Source organism: Dreissena polymorpha, chromosome 9 (genome assembly GCF_020536995.1).
Source record: "Dreissena polymorpha isolate Duluth1 chromosome 9, UMN_Dpol_1.0, whole genome shotgun sequence".
Classification (NCBI taxonomy): domain Eukaryota; kingdom Metazoa; phylum Mollusca; class Bivalvia; order Myida; family Dreissenidae; genus Dreissena; species Dreissena polymorpha.
The window spans coordinates 13,920,930-13,938,661 of record NC_068363.1 but is presented as its reverse complement, the minus strand read 5'-3'; the positions used below and the strand labels follow the sequence as shown (position 1 = coordinate 13,938,661).

Sequence of the window (17,732 nt, the reverse complement as noted above, 5' to 3'; positions counted from 1 at the left end):
TTATACTATAAGGCATGGTATTTTACAAGCGCGTGCTATTACCGGTAGTCGTTGATACAATTGACGCTATTTTCGGACACTTTAATTTTCGACACTAAGTTTTCGAACACCTGTATTTTGTGAATATTTTTCGTATCTAAGTTTTTGGACACGAAAAGAAATAATTATTTTTAAGTGTCCGAAAACATAGAGTAATTACGGTATGCCAAAAACAAAATGTGTGTGGATTAATAGTTCCAAAGTGCTTCTTTTTACAAAATTTTATGTCTTTCTATGCACAAAATTTTATGTCTTAGTAATTTCAAAAGTCTACCTGATGTTCGGACATTTTATTAAGAAGTGAAATATCCTGACAAAGTTTTGAATGTATTGCAACATAGGTGGTGCACATTCATAAGTGACAAGAAAGAGATTAATTGATGTATGTTGCATTCATATTTGAGACACCAAGTCTATAGTTTTGAAGTTGGACAATCATCAAACATTGATCTCAGTGTTCGTTGTTCCTGTCTGAACCTTGCAATGCAGATGAATCTAATAGTTTGTGATTTTACAAGTGTACTCGTGTTTTGATGCTCCCCGAAAATTTTTCGGGGGGCATATAGTTGCCAGTTTGAAGTTCCTTACTTCCTTCCTTCCTTCCGTCACACTTTTGTTACAGTTTCTCATAGCGCCTTCAATATTTTACCAATCTCTTACATATTTGGCATGTAGGCACTTTGCATGGACCTCTACCTTTTGATGAGGTTTGGGGTCACTGGGGTCAAGGTCAAGGTCACCGAGGCTCATAATAGACTTTTCCATCACAATTTTGTTACAGTTTCTCATAGCATCTTCAATATTTTTCGGATCTCTTATATATTTGGCATGTAGGTATTTCATCATGGACCTCTACCTTTTGATGAGGTTTGAGGTCACTGGTTCAAGGTCAAGGTTACCGAGGCAAATAATAGATTTTTCCGTCATAATTTTGTTACAGTTTCTCATAGGGACTTCAATATTTGACCGTTCTCTTACATTTTTGGCATGTAGGTACCTTGCATGGACCTTTACCTTTTGATGAGGTTTGAGGTCACTGGGGTCAAGTTCAAGGTCACCGAGGCTAAAAATAGATTTTTCCATCACAATTTCGTTACAATTTCTCATAGAGCCTTCAATATTTTACCGATCTCTTACATATTTGGCATGTAAGTACCTTGCATGTACCACTACCTTTTGATGAGGTTTGAGGTCACTGGGGTCAAGGTCATCGAATCTAATAAAAGATTTTTTTTAGGTGTTTATTAACACATAGATTGACAAAGCGTATCACCGGGGAGCATCCATCAGTTTCACTGATATTCTTGTTTTAATTTATTTCATGTTTCTTTTTCAGAAATTTAAAAGCTGTGTTGGAAAAATTGGTTGAAATTCTTCAGGCTGATAACTCAGTAAGATTTCGTTATGCACTGCTGTTTGTTTGTAATTGAAGAAGATCAGGTGTTGAAACTTTTCCAATTTTTTAGTTCACTTGAGCACAAACTGCTAAATGTGTTCTGTAGTGATAAACCTGTGCCCCGCATCTGTAGTCATGGGTTGTTTGGGGTTTGTCTTCAACTTTAAGCTGCATTCCACTCTTGAAGCCAAAGTTTTAATTCAATCTAAATGAAACTTGGTGGAATGTTAATTTTTATTTCCTAGTCGTAGTGTGAATCTAGGTCATGTGGGTCCAAAAACTAGGTTACTGGGTCAGATCTTCGATAAACCTTGTTACCACTATTTAGGCCACATTTATGACTCAATATTGATACAGCGTGGTCAGAATTTGTTTCTTGACAATATTATGGCCATGTATAATTCAAGGTCAAATAGGTAAACCTTTTCCAACACAGGTGCAAAGTGAAAATGGCTATGTGCAAACAGCATGAAACCAGAACAGCCTGCAAGTAACTCACTGTCTGTTCAGCTTTTATGCTGTTTGCTGCTCATCAGTATCCAAGGTTTGGAGATGAAGCCTTATAAACTTGAATCTAGTAAGAAAGATCTTAAATAAAACTTTCTAAGGGACTACAAATGCGTCAAAATACGTATCTACATGTAAGTAGGAAAGGGTTAAAGAACCATGTCACTAGGTCAATCCTATGGCAATGGGTATATCTCACACTCAAGTGAGTGCTTCAGGTCCCTTTTGTTATTTTTAATCTCCTAAATAATGCATGTATCATACAGTACTTCAGCTTGTGAAGAAAAAGAATTCACTATCATCTGTAATACTTTAATCTTTCTGTAATGATACAATGCAACAATACAAAAAAAAGATAACATTCTTTGTTGTCATCTGATAAGACTGGATTTCACATCAAAATTTCGAAAGTAAATTTTCACAACCAAAGTTAAGATTCTCACTTAAAGCTTTGTTGACAATCTGCCTTGAACTTAAAATGATTATCTACAGGTTAAGTAATCAAAATGGAACTTCATTTTCTAAATATTTTAACATCACGGTTGCTATGACAACATGCCTGTGAGCTAATTGTATTTTTTCAGGTGCTGGACACCCTGTCCTTGGCTGATTCCAAGCTGAGAGACAACATCAACCTGATCATCAACGCCCTCGGTAGCAACGCATCTGTCACTGAACTGGATATCAGGTGAGACACTTGGTATCAAGGCATCTGTCACTGAACTGGGTATCAGGTGAGACTCTTGGTAGCAACGCATCTGTTACTGAACTTGATATCAGGTGAGACACTTGGTATCAATGCATCTGTCACTGAACTGGATACTGGATATCAGGTGAGACACTTGGTATCAAGGCACCTGTCACTGAACTGAATAATAGGTGAGACATTTGGTATCATGTCAACTCATATTGAACTTGATATCAGATGAGACACTTGGTATCAAGACATCTCTCAATGAATTAGATATCAGGTGAGGCACTTGATATCAAGACATCTGCCACTGAACTGGATATCAGGTGAGGTACTTGATATCAAGACATCTCTCACTGAACTGGGTATCAGGTGAGACACTTGGTATCATTGCATCTGTCACTGAACTGGATACTGGATATCAGGTGAGACACTTGGTATCAAGGCACCTGTCACTGAACTGGATAATAGGTGAGACATTTGGTATCATGGCAACTCATATTGAACTTGATATCAGATGAGACACTTGGTATCAAAACATCTCTCATTGAACTGGATATCAGGTGAGGTACTTGATATCAAGACATCTCTCACTGAACTGGATATCAGGTGAGACACTTGGTATCATTGCATCTGTCACTGAACTGGATACTGGATATCAGGTGAGACACTTGGTATCAATGCATCTGTCACTGACCTAGATATCAGGTGAGACACTTGGTATCAAGTCATCTCTCACTGACCTAGATATCAGATGAGACACTTGGTATCAAGGCATCTCTCAATGAACTGGATATCAGGTGAGACACTTGGTAGCAATGCATCTGTCACTAAACTGGATATCAGGCGAGACATTTGGTATCATTGCATCTGTCACTGAACTGGATATCAGGTGAGACACTTGGTAGCAATACATCTCCACTTAACTGGATATCAGGTGAGACACTTGGTAGCAATGCTTCTGTCACTGAACTGGATATCAGGTGAAACACTTGGTAGCAATGTATCTCTCACTGCACTGGATATCAGGTAAGACACTTGGCAGCAAAGCATCTGTCACTGAACTGGATATCAGGTGAGACAATTGGTAGCAATGCTTCTGTCACTGCACTGGATATCAGGTGAGACACTTGGTAGCAATGTATCTCTCACTGAACTGGATATCAGGTAAGACACTTGGTAGCAACGCATCTGTCACCTAACTGGATATCAGGTGAGACACTTGGTTGCAACACATCTGTCACTGAACTGGATATCAGGTGAGACACTTGGTATCAATGCATCTGTCACTGAACTGGATATCAGTTAAGACACTTGGTAGCAATGCATCTGTCACTGAACTGGATATCAGGTGAGACACTTGGTAGCAATGCATCTGTCTCTTAACTGGATATCAGGTGAGTCACTTGATATCAAGGCCTCTGTCCCTGAACTGGATATCAGGTGAGACACTTGATATCAAGGCATCTGTCACTGAACTGGATATCAGGTGAGACACTTGGTAGCAACGCATCTGTCACTGAACTGGATATCAGGTGAGACACTTGGTAGCAATGCATCTCTCACTGAACTTGATATCAGGTAAAACGCTTGGTATCAAGGCATCTGTCTCTGAACTGAATATCAGGTGAGACATTTGGTATCAAGGCATCTGTCACTGAACTGGATATCAGGTGAGACACTTAGTATCAAGACTTCTCTCAATGAACAGGATATCAGGTGAGGCACTTGATATCAAGACATCTGCCACTGAACTGGATATCATGTGAGGTACTTGATATCAAGACATCTCTCACTGAACTGGGTATCAGGTGAGGCACTTGATATCAAGACATCTGTCTCTGAACTGGATATCAGGTGAGACACTTGGTAGCAATGCATCTGTTACTGAACTGGATATAAGGTGAGACACTTGGTAGCAATGCATCTGCCACTGAACTTGATATCAGGTGAGACGCTTGGTATCAATGCATTTCTCACTGAACTGGATATCAGGTGAGACACTTGTTAGCAATGCATCTCTTACTGAACTGGATATCAGGTAAGACACTTGGTATCAAGGCATCTGTCACTGAACTGGATATCAGGTGAGACACTTTGTATCAAGGCATCTGTCACTGAACTGGATATCAGGTGAGACACCTCGTAGCAATGCATCTGTCACTGAACTGGATATCAGGTGAGACACTTGGTAGCAATGCATCTGTCACTGAACTGGATATCAGGTGAGACACTTGGTATCAATGCATCTGTCACTGAACTGGATATCAGGTGAGACACTTAGTAGCAATGCATCTGTCACTGAACTGCAATGCATTTGTCACTGAACTGGATATCAGGTGAGACACTTGGTAGCAATGCATCTGTCACTGAACTGGATATCAGGTGGGACACTTGGTAGCAATGCATCTGTCACTGAACTGGATATCAGGTGAGACACTTGGTATCAAGGCATCTCTCACTGAACTTGATATCAGGGGAGACTCTCGGTATCAACGCATCTCTCACTGACCTGGATATTAGGTGAGACATTGGTAGCAATGCATCTGTCACTGAATTGGATATCAAGTGATACACTTGGTATCAAGACATCTCTCACTGAACTGGATATCAGGTGCGACACTTGGTATCAAGATATCTCTCACTGAAATGGATATCAGGTAAGACACTTGGTATCAAAACATCATTCTCTGAAATGGGTATCAGGTGAGGCCCTTGTTATCAACGCATCTGTCACTGAACTGGATATCAGGTGAGACATTTGGTATCAATGCATCTGTCACTGAACTGGATATTAGGTGAGACATTTGGTATCATGGAAACTCTCATGGAACTTGATATAAGGTTAGACTGGCTGGGGTTTCAGAATGGTGCAAGACCTTTCAATGAAATGAGCCGCTCTATGTGAAAATGGGTCTTATGCCATAGGCAGTCAGGGTAGTTCAAAATTAGCCAGGTCATCTTTGTAGCCTGGTCAGGATCTACACTATCAGCTGTAAAGTCATGCAATTGTTTGTGGCGTTATTATTGGACAGGATAGCTCCTGACTTAACTGTGGGGATGCACAGGTTGGTCTGCAGCTAAGCTTGCCACATATGGCATAAGACCCAAATCTCACTGCTCAACCCAGAGTAGGTATACAGCTATGATCTCCTATATCATGACCAGTCTCTGATCCCTGTTGGGCTAGCTAGCTTAATTGGTAAATAGCTTGATTATTAATCCAAGAATCCAATGTTTAATTCCTGCCTTGGCCACGAAACCTATTCAGGGATTGATCATGAAGTTATTTGAACAGTGATTTTATCCCTACCTCTGATTTATGCAAGGCAGCAGTCACTTTCTACCATAAGTATGTGCACTTAGTACAGGTAAACCAACTTACCCAGGAAAAGAGTAAATAAACTTATATGACTGAAATGCAAATCAGCCAAACACTAAAATAAACAAATCGATTGAAGCAAAAATCATAGTTCAAACTAACACAATACAGAAATTTAGCTGTGATTTACAGGCCAATATCGCCCTCCAATCTCATTCTTACTTACCACAACTAAACCCCTATGAACTAGTACATAATGCCAAAATTCCTCTTTATCGCCCCTCAAGTGGCAACCAGATGGGCGACCTGGGTGCACGCATGCTGTGCAAGGCTTTGCAGATCAACAACAAACTCAAGACCATCCTCTGGGACCGCAACAACACCTCCTGTCAGGGCTTTGAAGACATCGCACTGGCACTCGAGAAGTAAGCGGAATATGTTGTTTTGTTAATAATAATTGAAGTATTTCAAAAGGAACGCCCCGGTTGCCATAAATTTTCATAAGGAGGATGTTAATAAGGAGAAAAATATATTTTATTGCATTAACCACTGTAAGATAACAGGGCTTTTTTCCTTCTTTGGGACCCGCCGAAAATCGGCCCTTTCCCCTCAGATTTTTTTTCCCCTCAGCAGGTAAATTTTCCCCCAGACTTCATTTTTTTTTTTTTTTTAAACTTTAAATACATAAGTTAACCTGATCCAGTGTAGAAAATATAACATATTGCATAATTAAATTATCTGTTGCCTTGATTTTGTTTTAAAAACAGCAAAATATGTTGAATTGATTATTTAAGACTTTCCTTATTTTCCCCAAAAGCCGGCGTTTCGCGTGTTTTTTCCCCCAAAATCCGGCATTTTGCGCGATTTTTTTCCACTCAAAAAAGGCCAGGCCCTTTCCCCAAAATCAGATAAAAACCCCTGGATAAAACCAATAATTGTTCTGTGTAGCTCATAGTAAAATGAAAAATTTTCTAAAAAGATTTTGTGCTTGGCACGTGTTTGCATCAAGTGTTTAACAAAAGGTAGGTGACTGAAATTTTGTGATAGTTTCAAAGTATTTATCTTTATCTGTTGAATTTAAGCATATGAAACACAATTGCAAGTATACTTACCGTAACAAATATATGATTCAAAAGTTGCACTGGCTGTTATAAAAAACTTTGGTTCATTTAATTAACAACTTAACGTCCTTATCGCTTGGTTATTCTGTTGTGTACAGTATGTTTGACTTCAGGTAAGCAATCCATGTGAAATCAGCAATTATAGTTAAAAACCTGAAACTGTCCATTTTTAGCTCTGCTGTTTTCGGAGAAAACTCGAGGTATTGTCAAAGCCAGCTCCCCGTCCAGCGTCTACCGTCCGCTGTGCTAAAACCTTAAAATCAAAGTGCTTCCACCTACAACTTTGAAACTTCATATGTAGATGCACCTTGATGACTTCTACATACCACACCCAATTTTTAAGTCACTGTAGGTCAAAGGTCAAGGTCACTGTGACCTAAAATAATTATTAAAACAAAATCTGAAATTTTTTCATTTATTTAAAACTGCATTCGCATTCGAGCATTGGCACCCATTATGCGGTGCTCTTGTTCATCATTTCATCTTTTCCTGTTTCAAACACTTTATATTATTCTTAATTAATAGTATCCTATGTATCTTTCAATGTGTATAGTGATATTATGCTTCAGTGTAAAACTGTCATATATTTGAAATCTTTGACAAAAATTATAACAAAAATATATTTGTCAATCTTTGAACAGGTGCTTTTAATTATGGCTTGTTTTCGAAGAAACATAACTGTACAAAAAGTGTAATTTTCTTTCTGTAGAAACTACACATTGCGTAATATGCCAGTGCCTGTGTTTGACGCAAGTGCAGCCCTGAGGACTGAGTCTGAATCTGTGCGGACCCAGCAGGCCTTGCAGACCGTATGTGGTCCTTACTTGATATCATAATGTGTGCTTTTCCTCACTTCATATCATAATGCGTGCTTTTCCTCACTTGATATCATAATGTGTGCTTTTTCTCACTTGATATCATAAAGCGTGCTTTTCCTGTGTACTGCTCATTATATGTGTCGCGTACTGAGAAAACTTGGCATAATGCTTGTGCGTAAAGTGTCGTCCCAGGGACGACACTTTCTGCCTAAACTTGATTTTTGGTATGGAAGGACTTTCTTGAAACTAAAAATACCATAAAAGCGGAAAGTGTCGTCCCTGATAAGCCAGTGCGGACTGCACAGGCTTATCTGGGATGACACTTTACGCACATGCATTAAGCTCAGTTTTCTCAGAACAAGACACATATGTTCTGTTGAGAATAATCAAAAGATGATCAAACTCTTACTGGCTGCAATGTTTAGGAACATGAAGATAATCTGACATGATTGATTTGATAGATTGTGCTTTGACAATCTTATGACAAGCATATCCACCCTTCAAGTCATTCATCCTTTCAAGCTTACACTTTTAACTCAAGAAAAAGTACGTTATAGCTATATTATAAAGATCAGATTGTTAAGAATTGCTACGAAACATCGTACATCCTCATTTCAGCAGTAGTGGTTTGATATCATGGCAGTTGTATTATGCAGATTATATGTGTGGTGTTCTGAGAAAACTGGGAATAATGCATGTGCGTTAAGTGTCGTCCCAGATTAGCCTGTGTCCGCACAGACTAATCCGAGATGACACTTTCCACTTTTATGACATTTTTGTTTAAATGAAGTCTCTTCTTAGCAAACATCCAATTTAGGCGGAAAGTGTCGTCCCTGATTAGCCTGTGTGGACTGCACAGGCTAATCTGGGATGACACTTTACACACATGTATTATACGCATTATGCCATGTTTTCTCAGAACACAACTCATATATGCCTCCTATTTTCTTAGATCTTTTGATTGTTGTAAGTCTGCAATGTACATAGTTTACCTATATCATAAAATCTTTCATATTGAACAAGAATGCATTGCAAGTGCTATGTAACTGAGTAAGTCAGGTGCTCATGTACATTTCCCCCTACATTCACAGATTGAGCGCCTGATTCAGAGGAACCACAGCCCCCAGAAGTACTCCTCTGACCAAGGGTACCGCCTACAGCAGGGGTTCCTACTCAGCTCCACACAACAGGTATTTCTGGGGACAGAAATAAAAACAAAAGTGGTCTTTCTATCAAAGGGTTTTTGTGTGTTAGCACCTCTACTTACTGTCAATAATTGTCCACTGGAGACCTGAAAGCATTAAGATTGTGCATGTTAACTACCCCAAACTACACTGTTCTCTTTTCTAAGTTGTTTTATCCTGCAGACAATTAAGTATTAAGACTGTATATACGTTAATATTTCTCACCCATCACTGTTTCACCTGTCTGCATTATCTCCCCTGCAGATGTTGGACCGTCTGGTGGTTCAGTCCCAGGACACGATCAACGCTCTCTCTCTAGACGGTCTCCAGCATTATGGCAGCGATGTGAACACTGCACAGACCATCATTGCTGACGCTGACAACACTAAAACGGTTTACTAGCTAATTACGTCATCATTCATGATTATAATTGTATACAAGAAATCTGTTGATACTTCTACATGAAAGTTTTGTATAATTAACATAGGAATTAATCATTTTTAGCTCAGCGTTATCGGAGAAAACCTGGGGTATTGTCATAGCCAGCTCGTTGTGTCGTCCGACGTCTGCCGTCCGACGTCCGCGTCGTGCTAAAACCTTAACATTTTGTTAAGGTTTTGAACATTGGCTCTAAAATCAAATTGCTTCTACCTACAACTTTGAAACTTCGTATGTAGATGCACCTTGATGAGTTCTACACGCCACTCCCATTTTTGGGTCACTAGGTCAAAGGTGTGACCTTAAATTTTTTATTTTTTTTTAATGTGACAAGCCCCCCCCCCCCCCCCCCCCCCCCCAGGTATAACAACAGGGTCAATTTATCAAACGGTTTCCTTGCATGTATCCTTTCATTCTCGTTTTTGGAGTTACACTGTATTTGATTATTGCTGTAAGGGATCCAATATTATCACTATAATTTTATTTATTTATATTGGTGTGTTAAAATAAAAAAGCCATTATAATACCTTACTTGATTATTGCTGTAAGGGATCCAATATTATCACTATAAATTTATTTATTTATATCTGTGTGTTAAAATAAAAAAGCCATTATAATACCTTACCTTCATCTCAAGTGATCGACCAAGTTTAATCTTGTCCCTCTAGGAATTACAAAAATTGTCAGGCGGGCTGGCTCAGTTGGTATAGCGCTAGACTATAAAAAGCACAGACACTAGACTACAAAGCACAGCCTGATCAAATGATATGTATTGCATTGGCCATGAAATCTTTTTACGGCTTTTCTCCCTCTACCGCTGATTAAAGTAGGGCAATTGTCAATTACTGGCATAAGTAATTGGGCTTAGTAATCGTAAATCAGCCACCTAAGGAAAAAATTGATTTGCTAAACTGACCACTGTGGGTGAACACATGATAAGCAAGCTAATAAACCAACAAGCTTGTTTCGTATTGCATATGTTTGTTGTATGTTTTACTACCAGCTGCTGCCAAGGCTTCATGACATTGCCATCCAGTCGGAGATGTCAAGCAGCCCAGTGGCTGTCAAACTGAGAGAGATCTCCAAGGAGCTCACGGCTGCACTGGAGACTCAGATGCAGGTGAGGAAGATAGACCAGACCACATATCCTTTTCCCACTTAGTAGGAAAGTGAAAATGGTTATGTTCAAACAGCATAAAACCAGAACAGCCTGCGAGTAACTCGCAGTCTGTTCAGGTTTTATGCTGTTTGCTGCTCATCAGTAACTAAGGGTTGGAGATGAAGCCTTAAAAACTTGAATCTAGTAAGAAAGGTCTTTCATTAAATTAAACTTTCTTAGGGATTACAAAGACGTTGTAATACATATCTGAGTGATAAAGGGTTAATTTGTGTTGATATGGGTCCTGAAATAATGTACATGTCAATTGGTAATGATAAACCCTGTACTTTGGGTAAGCCTGCCCACAAAATGTGTGAGAAAGTTGACTGACGGCCAATACATGACTGTGGCAATAATCCAAATTAAACACCTAACATGCATGTTCCTATTTCAGAGTATTGTACATGAAATGATGGAGGCAACAGTGAAACAGTGTGGAGGTGTCATGAAGAATCAGGTACACAGAGCATATATCACACTACAGATCCATTATATACTCTTTAAGATATATTGCGTGTCAACTGCAGATTTTGTTCTTTTACTTAAACTTTCCTATTACCTGACTTCCCCCCAAAAATATATGATTGACCTTACAAGTTGTATTTTCAACTCAACTATATAATGATACCTTGACAACACAATCATGATATTGCATATCTGATAGACGATTTCTCAATTTATCATAATGAGATTTATAAATATGTCAACACACTCAAAGTTGTTATCAATACAAAATCATAACAAGGTCATTTTTTGACATATTTTCGCAGTATTGCTTACTATGGGAAATTGTTAAATCATGAGCTGAACCTGTCTGAAATATTGATTTTGTTTGCCCTGTTTGGAGAATACGCTTAATAATATATAAAATAGTTTCTCCATTTTTATCAGAATTAAATACTGAAGGCGTCGCTTTATTCTCCTAATTGTCTGAACCTGCCGTTGTGGGTTCATATTTTGGTGTTTCTTTGGTCAGGACTTTGTGAAGATGGTTCAGAGCGGTTGTACAGAGAAGAGCGCTCTTCCCAAAGACTTCACCAGTAATATCCTGGATGGGGTCAACACGGAAATCTTCAACAAACTCAGGTACAAATGTCCATCAGTATTTTAACTACCATGACTTATTTCACAATTTCAGAATTTGTGTTCATTTGCCAGTGTGTTATCTTTGGCTTTTGAGTATTATTGCAAAAGTTTATTTTGCAAAGAAGCAACTTGTGAATTAAATTAATAGATACATGCACTTGTTACAATCGGTAATGCCCAATATGTGGCAGAATGTTAACAGGCTAGCATTTGTCAAAAACAGACAAGTAAGACACTTGATATTTCACTACCTGAATAGATCTAAGATAAAAGCAATATGTTCTAAAGAAAATAATATTCACGGAATGCACTTTCACACTGCTGCACTGTGCAATCTACACAGGCTAATCAGGGACGAAACTTTCTGCCGTAACTGGATTTTTGCTAAGAAGAGATTTTCTGTAAACGAAGAACTATGCAAGCTTAAAGTGTCTTCCCTGCACAGGCTAATCTGGGACGACACTTTTCGCACATGCATGAAGCCCCTTTTTGTATACATCATGGCCCAAATAAAAGAAGCCTTTTTATTGTTGGTCTTACAATGGATTAAGATTGTATTATTATGCCCCCCTTCGAAGAAGAGGGGGTATATTGCTTTGCTCATGTCGGTCTGTCGGTCGGTCTGTCGGTCGGTCTGTCGGTCCGTCCACCAGGTGGTTGTCAGACGATAACTCAAGAACGCTTGGGCCTAGGATCATGAAACTTCATAGGTACATTGATCATGACTTGCAGATGACCCCTATTGATTTTGAGGTCACTAGGTCAAAGGTCAAGGTCACGGTGACCAGAAATAGTAAAATGGTTTTTGAATGATAACTCAAGAACGCATACGCCTAGGATCATGAAACTTCATGGGTAGATTGATCATGACTTGCAGATGACCCCTATTGATTTTGAGGTCACTAGGTCAAAGGTCAAGGTCACGGTGACCCAAAATAGTAGAATGGTTTCCGGATGATAACTCAAGAAGGCATACGCCTAGGATCATGAAACTTCATAGGTAGATTGATCATGACTCGCAGATGACCCCTATTGATTTTGAGGTCACTAGGTCAAAGGTCAAAGTCAAGGTCACGGTGACCCGAAATAGTAAAATAGTTTTCGGATGATAACTCAAGAACGCATACGCCTAGGATCATGAAACTTCATAGGTAGATTGATCATGACTTGCAGATGACCCCTATTGATTTTGAGGTCACAAGGTCAAAGGTCAAGGTCATGGTGATCGGAAATAGTAAAATGATTTTCGGATGATAACTGAAGAACGGTTTTGCCTAGGATCATGACACTTCATAGGTACATTGATCGTGACTCGCAGATGACCCCTATTGATTTTCAGGTCACTATGTCAAAGGTCAAGGTCACAGTGACAAAAATCGTATTCACACATTGGCTGCCACTACAACGGACAGCCCATATGGGGGGCATGCATGTTTTAAAAACAGCCCTTGTTAATAATTTTTTTTTGGATATGGTGTGAATGTTGCAACCAGGATGCCGCATGTTAGATCTTTACTCATGGAGCATTCACAAGATCTTTCCAAAGACACCAACCACTGGTTTTACTCAGGAAACAGGCTTGACAGTGTATCTCTAAAAAAGCTTTAATCTTTTGATGACAAAAAACTTAAATAAGTAGAAACAAATAACATGTATTTAAAATAGAATCAAACTATGCAGAACCCCTGTGACAGCATGTATTCTTTCTTTTCCAGCGAGTTGAACCTGGCTATTGCGGCACACATCTCTGACACAGTTTTAGATCAGGTCATAGATAAGCTCAGTCACAGCCATAGGACTCTGGTATGTGTGCCTTGATGTAATGTTCTAGTCAAATTGTGCTTGCTATTTTTACAATTGTGTAGGACATGAGTTAGGTTCATACCATGCCAGAATTTTGATTGTAAGCAACCATTATGGGGGCTTATTTTCTAGTCTTGTTAAAAAATCAATTGAGAATGGGTACAAGCTTTATTTTAATAACCATGCTTATAAATGAGAACACAATAATATTTAATCAAAGCCCGTTGATAAATCTTAAAATTTGTCTACTTAAGTGACATCATTTCATGTGAATTGTTTCATTTCAACAAACTAGCATCAATCAAGTGGTCATTCAGAGGATAACACAATGATTATCATGCAAGTGGTCATTTAGAGGATAACAAAATGATAATCATGCAAGTTGTCATTTAGAGGATAACAAAATGATTATCATGCAAGTGGTCATTCAGAGGATAACACAATGATTATGATGCAAATGGTCATTCAGAGGATAACAAAATGGTTATCATGCAAGTGGTCATTCAGAGGATAACAAAATGATTATCATGCAAATGGTCATTCAGAGGATAACAAATGATTATCATGCAAGTGGTCATTTAGAGGATAACAAAATGATTATCATGCAAGTGGTCATTTAGAGGATAACAAAATGATAATCATGCAAGTGGTCATTCAGAGAATAACAAAATGATTATCATGCAAGTGGTCATTCAGAGGATAACACAATGATTATCATGCAAGTGGTCATTTAGAGGATAACAAAATGATTATCATGCAAGTGGTCATTCAGAGGATAACACAATGATTATGATGCAAATTGTCATTCAGAGGATAACAAAATGATTATCATGCAAGTGGTCATTCAGTGGATAACACAATGATTATCATGCAAATGGTCATTCAGAGGATAACAAAACGATTATCATGCAAGTGGTCATTTAGAGGATAACACAATGATTATCATGCAAGTGGTCATTAAGAGGATAACTAAATGATTATCATGCAAGTGGTCATTTAGAGGATAGCACAATGATTATCATGCAAGTGATCATTCAGAGGATAACAAAATGATTGTCATGCAAGTGGTCATTCAGAGGATAAATATCATGCAAGTGGTCATTCAGAGGATAACAAAATGATTATCATGCAAGTGGTCATTCAGAGGATAACAAAATGATTATCATGCAAGTGGTCATTCAGAGGATAACACAATGATTATCATGCAAGTGGTCATTCAGAGGATAACAAAACGATTATCATGCAAGTGGTCATTCAGAGGATAACAAAACGATTATCATGCAAGTGGTCATTCAGAGGATAACACAATGATTATCATGCAAGTGGTAATTCAGAGGATAACAAAATGATTATCATGCAAATGGTCATTTAGAGAATATAACTATATTGTAATGTTATATTGTATGTTTAAGATGAAACTGTGTCTAATTACTAAGTAACATTGACAGTGTTTAGCACTTGACTAAAAGATACTGCAAATTTCACAATTGAAACACTGTATCAGGTGTAATCATATGGGACATATTTCAGACCAATTATCTCAATGAAAAGCGTAAAGAAAGGAGAGCAACCACCTCAGATTCACCGCAGGTAAGGAGATTGCAGATCCGCCATTGTGAATGGAATGCATGAAAAAATGCCTTTCAATTATAAAATGAAAGTCTGTGGTTTTTCTATAGTCAAAGAAAACAATCATCTTAAATGAAATACCTTAAAAAACAACGGCATACACAGGTAGTCTCTTTTCAGAGAAAATCTTAGAAATTAGGAATTCTTTTCACGATTGCAAAATGTTGGCAAGCACATATGTTAGAATCTTATGTATTTGTCAGTTACCTTATTTTTTCATTTTGAAATCATTGTGTATTTGCTGATAAGCAAATAGAAATAGAAAAGATTTTCTTTATTTACAAATCTATTACAAGTTGTCTTAGAGTGTATGCCATTTTAAATTGTGCCTCTTCCAATGTATTGGATTGTTTTCAATAAAAGAAAATGTAATGTTGTTTTTTTGATCTAGGCAAATTTTACAGTTTCTTTTTTTTCATGTACCCATGATTTTTCAAGATTAAGAAGATGTTAATTTATTAACTTCTGATAGTCATGTTAGGTATTGAAAATGGAAGAGTGGGCCATCTGTTTTAATGAACTTGTGTTTTTTTTTTGTTTTTGTAATTTTTAATTAATTTTGACAATAAGCAAATTTGAGATTTTACTGTCTTTGTTTTTAGAAAATATGCTTATTTGGCATCAAGATTATCACATTAGTCTTTTATTATTTACTTTTACACTGCATGACATGTTTCAAGCCCACAGTGCATACTGATCAGAGTGTTTCTGTGTGTTTCATGCTTATATGGGGCTTTTTAGACCAGAAAGATACAGCTTGATGTGCCTCTGTCTACGGTAGGGAAGGCTTATTATGACTTTCTACACTGTGTCCTTGGTAGCTTCATCTATTGTCTTCTGTGGCTATTTTAGTCTTTAACTTATAAATGAAAGATTCTAATTCGTCTCATTATTTCATTTTGTGACACCTATTTTCTTTGTCTTTTTTTTAAATATATATTTTTTAAATGCAGTGTGTCTATAAATTTCTTCTTCTACTCATGGGTTTTGCTTTCCTCTGAACCTTAAGTATCAAGTTTTGAACTCATGTCGGTTTTTTCTTTCACGAATATCATGCAATGCCATTTATTATGCTAACAACTGTATATTAACTTACAACATGTATTAACTTTACATTATATCAAGTGTACCATTTGAAGTCAAGGTCAGAGAGGTGATGCAACATTGTTTTCATTAAAGCTTTTTACATACTCGGTACAGTATTCTTTTGTTTATGTCCATGCATACTTGCATGAAGGATAACTGTTTGCTCTTGATAACTCACATACAGAATTCTTTATATGCGTATACATGTGTATTTGTTGTTTTGGGGTTGCACACAATTATCATTAACATATTTATCTTTAAAATCTTTGCATGAATTTCAGGCTAACGTGAAAATACGTAGTTGCAGTTGCATTAAAATATTAACTCCCTTTGTACCAAACTCCCTATAAATCAACATTATTGGAAACTGAACAGGTTCTTTAGGATCATTAATTGCCGTTTATTTCAAATATATATGTGAAAAAAATCACACTCTAAATACAGAATCCTGTGTTTTGATTAAAGTGGGTTGGGGATTAAAGGAAAGCCTGTCATCTGTTTGTCTGTATTCTGTCAGTCCATTTGACCCATTCCAGTCGGTGTTAGGCGTAAAAGGAGTACACAGTCACTATAGTAAAATTTTGAATAACTGGTGGTTTGAGTTGATTTCCTCAGTGCAACTGTTTTACACTTGGTGTTAAAATAATTTTTTTCCCCCCCCACTCACACTGCAATGCAAACTGTCAAAATAAATACTAGATGAAGTAGGTTTTGTAATGGTGGTCAGTATAAGGACAACTCACGTGAGTCTGCCATGTAATATATAGAGCAAACATTCATCTTCATCTCTCATCATGAAAATCCTGATTCTCTCTTTTAGTACTCTAACATTTTGTTCTTTACCTTCAAAGAGAGCTTTCTAATATACTCTGAAAAAACATCAAGATTGAATACTAGTAAAGTTTAAATCCAGGGTTCAACATTAACCCATTTATGCCAAGTGGACTCTCCCATACTACTTAATTGGATCAATTTATTTCCTAAATTAGGGATGTCTAGTGTATTTATTTCTATATTTAGAATATTTCTTACAGAAATTCCTTTAAGCAAACAACGCCTACCCTAATGAGAGGCCACATCATGCGGCGTCTCATCTGGGTCTACGCTGTTTGCCAAGGCCTTTTTTCTAGACGCTAGGCATAAATGGAATAAGTAATAAAACAAATTTGTCAGTCTGAATTATTCCTTAAAATGTGACATAGTCTTTAAAAATGATTTTGTGTTTTAAAATGCTGCTGTTTTGTGTTATTTTGCCTGGTATTGTGTTGGAACTTTTTGTGTTTTTTTTATTGTTAGTCAGGCTAATTCATTTTATTGGCCGTTTCTTCAACTCTTAATAAAAAATAATATTGATGGGTTAGTGGGCTTTATGCATTTCTTTGCTGGTTAATGTGTTGAATAGACCACCAGTCTGAAAAAAATAATATTACCCAGAATCAATGTCTAAACATCT

At 37.5% G+C, this 17,732-nt stretch overlaps 2 protein-coding genes across 6 annotated transcripts in view; one reads left to right on the top strand and one right to left on the bottom strand.

Moving 5' to 3' along the window:
* LOC127844170 (uncharacterized) overlaps positions 1-17,732 on the bottom strand; it is a 295,187-nt gene that overhangs the window by 204,007 nt on the left and 73,448 nt on the right. The gene's annotated exons all lie outside the window — the stretch shown is intronic.
* The window catches only part of LOC127844159 (F-actin-uncapping protein LRRC16A-like), a 101,570-nt gene that overhangs the window by 34,851 nt on the left and 48,987 nt on the right, over positions 1-17,732 (top strand). Inside the window, exons 16-27 of the mRNA XM_052374185.1 lie at positions 1,376-1,430; positions 2,527-2,630; positions 6,243-6,380; positions 7,786-7,885; positions 8,986-9,084; positions 9,343-9,471; positions 10,520-10,636; positions 11,070-11,132; positions 11,652-11,761; positions 13,477-13,564; positions 15,095-15,154; positions 15,935-15,970. Of these exons, the coding sequence (XP_052230145.1) occupies positions 1,376-1,430; positions 2,527-2,630; positions 6,243-6,380; positions 7,786-7,885; positions 8,986-9,084; positions 9,343-9,471; positions 10,520-10,636; positions 11,070-11,132; positions 11,652-11,761; positions 13,477-13,564; positions 15,095-15,154; positions 15,935-15,970 (1,099 nt within the window). The remainder of the gene's footprint in view (positions 1-1,375; positions 1,431-2,526; positions 2,631-6,242; positions 6,381-7,785; positions 7,886-8,985; positions 9,085-9,342; positions 9,472-10,519; positions 10,637-11,069; positions 11,133-11,651; positions 11,762-13,476; positions 13,565-15,094; positions 15,155-15,934; positions 15,971-17,732) is intronic.